The 10,407-nt window shown below is 43.7% G+C and overlaps 1 protein-coding gene across 1 annotated transcript in view; it reads left to right on the top strand.

The window, feature by feature from the left end:
* The window catches only part of nat8l (N-acetyltransferase 8-like), a gene marked incomplete at both ends in the record, with an annotated part of 13,860 nt that extends 9,508 nt beyond the window's left edge, over positions 1-4,352 (top strand). The window contains one exon of the mRNA XM_080838426.1: positions 3,985-4,352. Coding sequence (XP_080694552.1) covers positions 3,985-4,352 — 368 coding nt within the window. The remainder of the gene's footprint in view (positions 1-3,984) is intronic.
* Between the last annotated feature and the right edge of the window lie 6,055 nt (positions 4,353-10,407).

The raw sequence follows: 10,407 nt of genomic DNA, 5'->3' as shown, positions 1-10,407 counted from the left end.
TATACAAAATCTATATTACAGATTACAAAATATTTATGGCATTGATCTGATTCCATAACACACACACACACACACACACACACACACACACACACACACACACACACACACACACACACACACACACACGGCATGTTTCAGGAAGCACTTGAGGGGAAATTTGATCTTCAGCATTGATTAAATACCCGTCCTGTCAGATCTGATCACATCTAGCTCATGATGGAAAAGTTGATCTGATCACATCTCACTCATGATGGATAAGTCTCCCTCTCTCTCACACACATATGAGACTACACACCATATACACACATACACATACTTATCTCTAAGATCAAAGTAATGATGGCACTTAAAAATGCTTAAGAGAATAGACACATAGACACTGAGATAAATGCTTATGAGCTTAAGTGACTGAGGGTGTTGAGGATGATCTTGTTTGGATTAGCCTCACGCATTAAACACACACACACACACACACACACACTCTCTCTCTCTCTCTCAAATACACTCACACACACACTCTCTTTCTCAAACACACACACACACACACACACACACACTCTCTCTCGCTCTCTTTCTTAAACACACACACACACACACACTCTCTCTCTCTTTCTCAAACACACACACACACACACACATTCTCGCTCTCTCTCAAACACACACACTCTCTCTTTCTCGAACGCACACACACACTCTCTTTCTCAAACACACACACACACACTCTCTCTCTCTCTCAAACACACACACACACACACACACACACTCTCTCTTTCTCAAACACACACACACTTTCTCTTTCTCTTTCTTAAACACACACACACACACACACTCTCTCTCTCTTTCTCAAACACATACACACTCACAGCCACATAATGACTCACTAACAAATGAGATGCTGGCAATTAGGCAATCATTTTTTGTATTAATACAGATTAGATTACCAACCCACCCCCGCCCACACACACACATTGTTCTGTCTCTTTACCACACTTTATCACCCCTTTAATGCTAAAAAGGATGAGCTCATCTTTCACCCTGTTATTTTGTTTCATCAAAAAAAGTCTTGTTTCCCACCACTCCCTCTTTTTCTCTCTTGGGCACTCTAGCCTGGCCTAAGACAGTGTGTATTTGTGCTTTTTGGGTGTGCACTTGGCGCAGTGTGTCTCCAGACACTTGTCTAGTCTCACCTTCTGTCTCTCCTTGCTGAAATGATGGGCTGGTGGGCACTCACACACACACACTCCCATCATTCAAAGCAATTGGTGAAAGAAAATGTTCTCAACAGAAGCAGCCAGATCCTTGGCATTGAGATAACATTCACTTGTAATTACCGTGTGTGTGTGTGTGTGTGTGTGTGTGTGTGTGAGCCTGACTCATCCTGCAGGTTTAAGCACTGCAGCCCTGAAAACAGTTAGCAAAAGAAAGTAGGGCAGGTTTACCAATGTCCAAACACACACAAACACACACAGTCTTACTTTTTGGCACAGGTCAGGGGCAAAGTCAGATGGAGGTGTGTGCGTGTTTGTGTGTGTGAGACAGAGAGAGAGAGAGAGAGAGAGAGAGAGAGAGAGAGAGAGAGAGAGAGAGAGAGAGAAGAGCACCTGATGCGGACTCCCATAGAGAAGGAGAGCATGCGTTGATTGGCCGTCCTTCATTTGAATAGTCTGAGGGTGTGCTCCCTGTTGTCAACAGCTAGTTCTCAGGAGCCTAAATATGCTGGCGAATGCCAGTGGAGTTAACGACACTTGAGACCAGCCGCAGGAACGCCCGTGTCAGTTTCAGGATAAGCCATTCTGGCCTCTGTGATCCGGTTTGAGTGTCAGCCTCAGCATGCAGTGGATCGAGACACACTCCTCACACTTCTGTGAAACCCAGACCAAAGAGAACCACGCTCTCGCTCTCACATACACACACATATGAACACACACACACACTGTGCGTGACTCAAGTTCAAATCTGCCCTTAATCAGTCAAATCTGCCACCAAATGCCAACATCACTGGATTACACTCGGCCTCATGGGTCCTACAACAAAACAAACATTCTCTCTTCCCCGGTCTCGCTCTCCCTCCCTCTCTCTGTCATTCCATCAAGCGTGCTGCGATCACAGTATGGTGATGTGGTGTTTGTTTTGTTACGCGTCGCACAGAACAGGGGCTTAATCCCCTAATCCCGTAGACACAGGGGTCATAATCTACAGCTGCGCTGACGCAATGCCCCCGTGCCTTATCTCAGGAGTCACGGCTACGCATTGGGACCCCGCACCCCTCCCCCTAGACAGATGTGGCAGTCATGGGGCCTCTGTGATGGATCTTGGCGTGACCAAAAAGATCCCCTGCTCTTTTTGTTCTTCGTTCTAAGAACAACAAATACTGTGCCTTTATACATTCGGTTTTCAGTAAGCCCCCCCCCCCCATTTCATCTCCTTTCAGTTGAATTGGTCTTTGATGAGTAATACAAGGAGATAGAAAAGAGTTTTGAAGAATAGGTTTTCCCATGTTTTCCCTGTAGTTTGTAGATTATGATCATTCTGCATTAATGTTAGCTTCCTGACAATCCCTGATCCTTTGCCTTAATGAAAAGAAGATGTAACGGGGTGCACACACTCACACACACACACACACACTTTTGTTCAGACTAAGGTGCTTGCAGCAGTGTTATTGATCCAGCAATTGACTACACTGCGGGGAGCTGACACAGACGTTAGGGATTACAGCTATGTGTGTGTGTGTGTGTCAGAATGTGAGTGAGAGAGTGTGAGCTGACACAGCTCTTTCATATTGCGGTGTGTGTGTGTGTGTGTGTGTGTATTCGAGCAACACTGAGAGCTGACACAGCCATTTGGGGTTATGCAACAGGCACACACCATCTCATTTGTGGCTGTGCTAATGTAACTGTGCATGCACATGTGTGTGTGAGTGTATGTGTATGTGTCTAACAAAAGAGCACATTTGTATTGACACTCACCTCTCATGCTGCCTGCTTGGTGTCTGATGCAAATCAGTTAGGCAGTTTTCTCTCTCTGTGCTCAGTCACTCACTCTCTTTCACTCTGGCTTACTGTTAGGAAGTCTGACCATTTCATTGCAGTCATTTGAGCAGCACTCTTCATCTCTCTTTGTCTCTCATAGACACAGACCCACACAATCATTACACTCATGCTGCACATAATGTCAGCCATTACTGCAGTTTGCCACCAAACTGCTACTTGTTATCAGGACTCTCTCTCTCTCACACACACACACACAAACCTGTCACATTCTTTCTTTGTTTCTTAATCAAGTGCACACAATGCATCGCTGACTATCAGGTGCATTAGAGTTACCAAGGCAACCCAGGTGGCTAGTTTACACCAGTCAGCAAGAGATGTAGTGAGAAAGCAAGAGCACCATCTTTGGCAGAGTGTTACCATGGAAACAGTATTTATAGTAGAGCAATCTAACCGAAGTGTGCATGCATAACAGGCCGAGGGAAATTAACATATTAGCCCTTTTCCTCAAAAGTGAAAATATAGCAGGATATTTGAATACGAGATCAGTGAAACTTTTGACCTTTAATGATCTCTGCTTTATTGTTTCTCTAATACCTTACTGTAACTAGCTATAAACCTCAACAATATCTTACCATAACTGATTAACTAAATAAGAAAAACAATAATTTGAATTTGAAGGGGGCTTAATATCGACTATACATAGTGAAGTGGAAATGATTAGCATACCCATAGTAATTGAGAGTACGGATGTACTTATGTATAACCATGACATTTGTGAGCATAACCACTGTAAGTGAGTGTAACTGTCGTGATAGTATAACCTTGGAATTGGGCATGTTTGTGTGTCTCTCTTATTGCCAGCATAACTACAATAATTAAAATTCTAACTGTGTAGCCTTATTGTTGCATAACCACTGTGACTGAGTAGGAGTATACTGATGATGGTGATAACCGTGTTTTTGGCCGTGTTTGCGTGCCTCTCTCTCCCCAGGCTCTTGTTTCTGGGTGGCCATGCTGGAGGGGCGCATAGTGGGTATCGTGGCCGCGCAGGCCCATGAAGACGACAACTCGCTGGAGCTGCGGCGCATGTCCGTGGACTCGCGCTACCGAGGCAAGGGCATCGCCAAAGCACTGGGCCGCCGCGTGCTGGAGTTTGCCATGCTTAACAACTTCTCTGCTGTTGTCCTGGGTACCACCGCCGTCAAGATGGCGGCGCACAAGCTATACGAGTCACTGGGCTTCCGGCACGCCGGCGAGAGCCAGGACCACACGCTTCCCGGCACGCCGCGCTCCACGCTCCAGAGTCTCTTCTTCCAGATCCGTTACCACCGTTACCGGCTGCAGCTCCACGAAGAGTGAGATGGCGAGAGAGAAAGAGATAGCAGAGAGGAGATATGAGACAGAGGGTGAGAAAGAGAGGGGAGGAAAGAGAGAGAGAGAAGGATAGTACAAGTCTTCAGGCAACGATCTTTGGCTACCCCTCCACCAGAAACCCTCTTTGGCTTTTTTCCCCAGATTATTTCTTTTAATTTTATATTTGAAAAGAAAAACATAGCATTGTGAGTATTCAGGCAACAAGGAGTAGTACTTCTGTACATTTAGATCACTTGATGTTATATTTTTTCTTTCTCTTTGATTTTGTATATTTTGGTTTTCTTCTGTGGAACAAATGGGACCCTTTTCCTTTAAATTGCACTTGTGTTTTTTTCCTCCTCCTTCCGCCATTCGATCCCCCAGCCATTCATCCAAGCTTCACCCCTCATTTGGATCATCAGCATTCCACCCAACCACTCACTTCCTCCTGTGGAAGATTCCAACTCCCAACAAAAGCCCTGCCCAGCGGCCATTTTCTTTTGGCTGTTAAGAGAGTGGGCAGATCACCACCACCACCACTCCTGTGGCATTCCATCACCATGGCAAACATTCTTGAGCAGTCAGGGGACAGTTGGTTGCCCCTGCAGCCACGAATGGGGGTCTTGACTGAAGCACAGCAAGTCATTCATAAATGTGTGTGTGTGTGTGTGTGTGTAAAAAGTGAGCGTGTGTGTGTGAGGAAGTGGGACGGAGGGAAAATTAGGAGTGTAAAGCATTTGTGTTCCAGAACTCTTCCTTTCGTCCAGAGGCTCTCCCTGCCACTCCGTCAGGCCACATCTTTTTTTGAAAGGCTCTCGTTTTTTTGAAACCTCCATTCCTCTCCCGTATTACTGTTTTCATTCATCCTTTAACCCCCCTCCTTCCCCTGTCCATCTTACGCCTGGTGTATTCTAATTTTATGTGTATGTGTTAATGTGTAGCAAAATAATCGAAACACCTCCCAATTCCCCTCACAGAATAAGAATGTTGAGAGCTAAGCGGAGCTAGCAGCTAGTATATCACACTCAGTCTCCTCTACTCTCTAACTGTTATGCAGCAGTGGAAGATGCACCTGTATCCAAGAGTGTGAGATGTGTTAGAGTAAGGACTATCTCAATACTAATCTCAGCATTTCTGTCTGTGTTCTCCATCCCAGGCACAGTCACATGTCCTGTGGAGACAGTTTAAAGCAGAGCAAACACCTACAATCAACTGTGGGCGATCGGTTGATTGGGCAGAAAGGGCTTTATATGTGGCCTATCTGTGTTCTCTTTTTAAATAGAAACTGTTCGATATCTTTCCGATCAAGCCAAGTCAAATTTCGACATACACTCTGCTCTTAGAAAAGAGAGAAAACATCAATATTTTTCTCCCATACACACATGCACACACATATTCAACAGAAAATGTGTGATTCAAATGAAGAGCTAAACTCATAATTGCAGCCATCTGTATAATTAGAGGTTAGGTGAATTTTTATGACTCGTTTTGATAATTTTTCAAAATTTGTAAATGCCTAGTATAGGAGAAAGCTAATTTCCTGATTGATATTGCTACATTTAAAAGCAATATGTTTAAAACTAAACTATATACAGTTAAAATAATTCACACTTAGTATTTGAAAATGACAAAAAGTAAGCTATTGAAAAAAAGGCTTGGACTGAAAAGGTCTTGAAAGGCATATGAGCACAAAATTTGAGTAATTTGGATATATGACAAATTATACTTAATATATATATTCACAATATACCAATATTTATATCCATATATGAATATAGAAGAATGTGTATGCTGTGAAAATGCATATCGCCATAATGTCTTTCCATATACAAACAGAACCAGCAATGGGAGAGATTCAACACAAGCCTCATTTGTGACATACTCTTGTATAAAGTGACTAAACCTGAAATGTGATAATTAATAAGAAATAATAATAAAAAAGAACTAAAAAAAAAACTTTGCGTAGAAGTACCAAAAGTGTTAGTGCAAGAAAACTACATGACCCTGCAGACCTTCCCTGACTTGACTTCTGTCCACCCCCCCTCCTCCTCCTTTAACCAGCCCCCCATTCCATGAATCTGACTGCAACCCTGAGCTAGAATCCCCCCCCACCACCACCATTCAAACTCCCCACCTTTGCCCCCACCCCCTGTACCTGCATGCCCCCCCATCCAGGCTTGCTGTGCTGCTTCTATTCACCTGAGCTCGTTGCCCAACCCCATTGTGTTCTCTCTGTGATGTCATCGCCGCAGTCTAAGCACTGTGGCCCAATCATGTAACCACAAGGTGGCTGGGGCGGGGCTTGTCTGTGGGTGTTTGGGGAGGAGCCTGACCTAGGGAGGGGCTAAGAAAAAGAGGGGACAAGAAACACAAGTTGCTGATCTGCCACGATGACATCACGGCCAGCAAGAGTAGAATGTGAAAAAAAGCAATGCAAGCGTTTTTGGCATGTGTCTGTGCCTTGTGTGTACACTGCCTGCCCTGATGACGAAAATTAACTAATGTCTAAAAAAAGTGGAAAAACAACATGAAAAGCTTTTTTTCTTATCTGAGCATATAAACAAACGTGTGTGTTTCTCTTCTGAGAAAAATAATGAATTACTGTTACTGTAAATTACTGCATGAGAACACGTCTTTGACAAGTGATAAAGGAAGACTACCAACCCTAGCTCATGAGAAAGTCTTAACAGTGGAACGGTTTCTCTTTTTCTTTCGCGGTCATCTCAGTTTACTGTTGCTGTTTCAGGCCCTTAGTGTGTGTGTGGGGGCTTCACTCACAGAGTCAAAACATCCAGAGATTTTTGTTTCGTTTCTGCTAATCTCACTGTAGCATTTCATTTATTCGTTTTGGTGAATCTGGCGTTCAGCATTAGATCAGATTAAAACAGATTAATCTGATTTGAAGATGGCATAATGCGCACACACACGCTTAATCGCTTACATCAACCCTCAACACAGAGTATGCCCTTAGCACTGGCTGGAATTTGAACTGGAATTCTCACCAGTTCCAGGAGAATGTGTAGTTACAAACTGAGCCATAGGTTTTGCCACTGGACTAAGAAAGCACCAACCTCCCTTAGAAAACCAAAAGGGAAGACTTATTTACCACATCCTCTAAATGACAGGTTTTATATTGTTTCCCCAAATCCTCAAAACTATCCCCAGGGACATGCTCCTCAGATGTATCCTTTCCTCTTAAGTTAAGACATATCGCTGACACAGACAACTCTAATGGCACTGAATTGGGAGAGAAACCGAGAATCTTCTCACCTCCGATCTGCACAACTGTCAGTTCTGTATCAAAGAACCTTTTGGGGGTAGAGGCTACCTCAGAGGGTCGGCCCATGTGAATGTAGAAATTGAGAGTAAAACATGTTTAAGGGTCCTCGGGAGAAAAACAGATGACCAACAAAGCGATGCCACTGGTTGTCATATTTGGATGTTATACATGCCTGCCTTGACTGCAAACCGTTGTCTGTCTCTCAAAAGATGGAATACAAAGGGTAGAGATATTTTTGTGAGCACCCCTGTGTTAGGAAGGGAGAGATGTCTGTACAAATGAGAAGTAATTCTGCAATGTCATATGCTATGATCAGTACTAAACCCAACAGCCACACCTACCCCACCAAAACTTAACAAAATGATGGCGAGGTAGAATTAGAATGAACAAGGATTGGCTTGAGCTTCATCACCTTTGAGCATGTCTAGTATCCCCCTTGCAGAGGCGAGTCTAGTGAGGAGGAAGAAGGATTGCCTTCATGTAAATGTCGGTTGTGCACTAACCCCATATCAGCTTGTTTTTTGTTTGTTTTCATTGAGTCAGTTCAAAGCAAAATGATGGGGAGTCGATCGGGTCAAGCCAGTTTGATAGGTGTCAGTGTTAAATGGAGCACTTTGATTAGCTGGGCCTCTTTGCTCTCAGTGAATGTATGCGGGGCTGTTGCATGATCTTGGCAAGATGGAAGTTTGATCATCTGACGGAAAATCTGTTTAATTCTGTCTGTCTCCCCGTGGCTCTGTTCATCTCGAAACCCAAATGTTTTCTTTCCTCTACGGCCTTTCTTTTATTTTCTGCTATCAATGAACTGATGAATGGAAATGCAACAAAAGGAAACACTTGAAAGAGCAGCTGAGAACAACCCCCTTCTTTTTTGCGGGGCACATGAAAGAATGGCTTTTGTGTGCAGCTGCTATAGTGCTACTGACTGAGAGAGAAGAGAGAAGGACAGACTAAAATGGACCTCAGTAGCGTGCTAGAGAAGATGGCTGCCACTGGAATGTTCCATTGTGAGACTGTGTGGGGGGGGGGGGGGGGTTTAAGAGGGGGAGGCCTCACTGCTGGTTCAGCAAGGCTGCCCTACGTTCCCCACCTCTGGGAACAACAGGATGGTACAACTGGACATGCCAAAATGTGAAACCTTTTCTCTCTGTATCTCCCTCTTTCTTTCTCTCTCTCTGCCTCCCTACGTTTCTGACTTTCCAGATGGAAAGAACCCTTTCATCTACAGCTGCAGGTGCCAAGAATGCTGAAGCACTTGTAGCACAAAAAAACGTGTCTTCATAATGATTTTGCTTAATAGGTTATTTTTTAAAATGGTGACTGCTTTTTTGCTAATCTTGTACTATATGCATCTGTATGTAAATGAATGCTCATATATATTGTATTACGATGATTTGTGTATTTAATTTTTTGGTCTTTTTTGAAGGATGAAATTTGCCAAAGGTGAGGGATATTTGCTGCATTTTCTTTTTCCACTGTTCTGTCTTACAAGTGTGCGAAGCGCTCACCTGCTCTTGTGCCCAGCCCACGTGCCATCTTCTCAAGCAATAAAAAGACCCACACCAACCAACCCCGAGGTTACAAAACACACAAAAAAAACCCAAATAAGTATGCTGCATCGTTGTTCTATCCCATAATCCTACACATGCCTGACAGTCGCTGTTATGCTATTATTGTTGGCATGGCAACATCACCGCGGGCAAGTGAAGGCCTGATTGGTTGTAATTGTACAATGATCTTTTCTTTTCTTTTGTATTATCATAATTTTTTTTTTTACTCTCTGACATCATACCCAATGTCTCTTTTTTTGTTGTTTTGGGGATTCATTCTCCAGTTTATTGTGTGTTGCACAGGCTGCCAGGCTCCTTGGCGACTAGACCTATTCTCCTTTAACTACAGGGATGGGGTGGGGGTGTCTGAAAGCTGTCACCTTTTTGAGCTCTGACTGGTCAGTTTCAAACAGCCCTCTTCCAAATCACTGGGAGTGGAGCATGACACAAAACTAATCTCACAGTATTGATCACTATGAATGAAATGCAAGTTAGACAATATTTTCCCTAGTGCTGGGAGCACTCTATGCTGCATCTCAATAGCTCACTAATACAAAGCTTTTATGTTTTTTTTGGCAAGAATTAAAACATATTACTTTTTTATTCACATTTTAATAAATGTAAAGTTGTAAAGTGTATTTTACTGTAAATAGCATCTGGGGGATATTTTATGGTCCTTTTATAACAGAAACTATATTGAGAAAATTAGCCTTATTTTAAAATGTTTACAAAGAAGGGGAAAGAAACAAACCACATTTAGCTGCTGCAACCACTGGCAGACTTTTTGAGCCAGGTGAGGCTAACTCAATTCAAATCTGATCGGCTCAATCTGGTCACAGCTTTCAGGTCCCCGGTCTGTTCTCAAGGCTTCAGGCTCAGCACGGGCTTTCATTAGCATAAATACTAAGCCTCATCCAACTGAAAACAATGAGGGATATTAGCGGCTATGCTAATGGCTAGAAGGCCCCTGCTCTACTCTAGAGCCTATCAAAGGCTTCCCCCTAATCATCTCTGGGTTCTGACCTCGTGGCCTTTGTTGGTCACCAGGGAAACACAAACCCATGAAAAAGCACATAAGGGAAAGGTATGCAGCCACACGAGGGGATGACAGATGTGTGAGTGTGTGTGTTTGTGTGTGACTGAGAGAGAGTGTGTGTGCGGGGATGAGATAATGACCCTCTCGTGTAGTTGCAGGGGGAGCTGGCTCTCTGAGGCGGTTGTTTGTATTTAC

The sequence above is a fragment of the Sprattus sprattus genome (assembly GCF_963457725.1).
Source record: "Sprattus sprattus genome assembly, chromosome: 5".
Taxonomy (NCBI): domain Eukaryota; kingdom Metazoa; phylum Chordata; class Actinopteri; order Clupeiformes; family Clupeidae; genus Sprattus; species Sprattus sprattus.
This window is presented reverse-complemented; position numbering and strand designations above follow the sequence as displayed.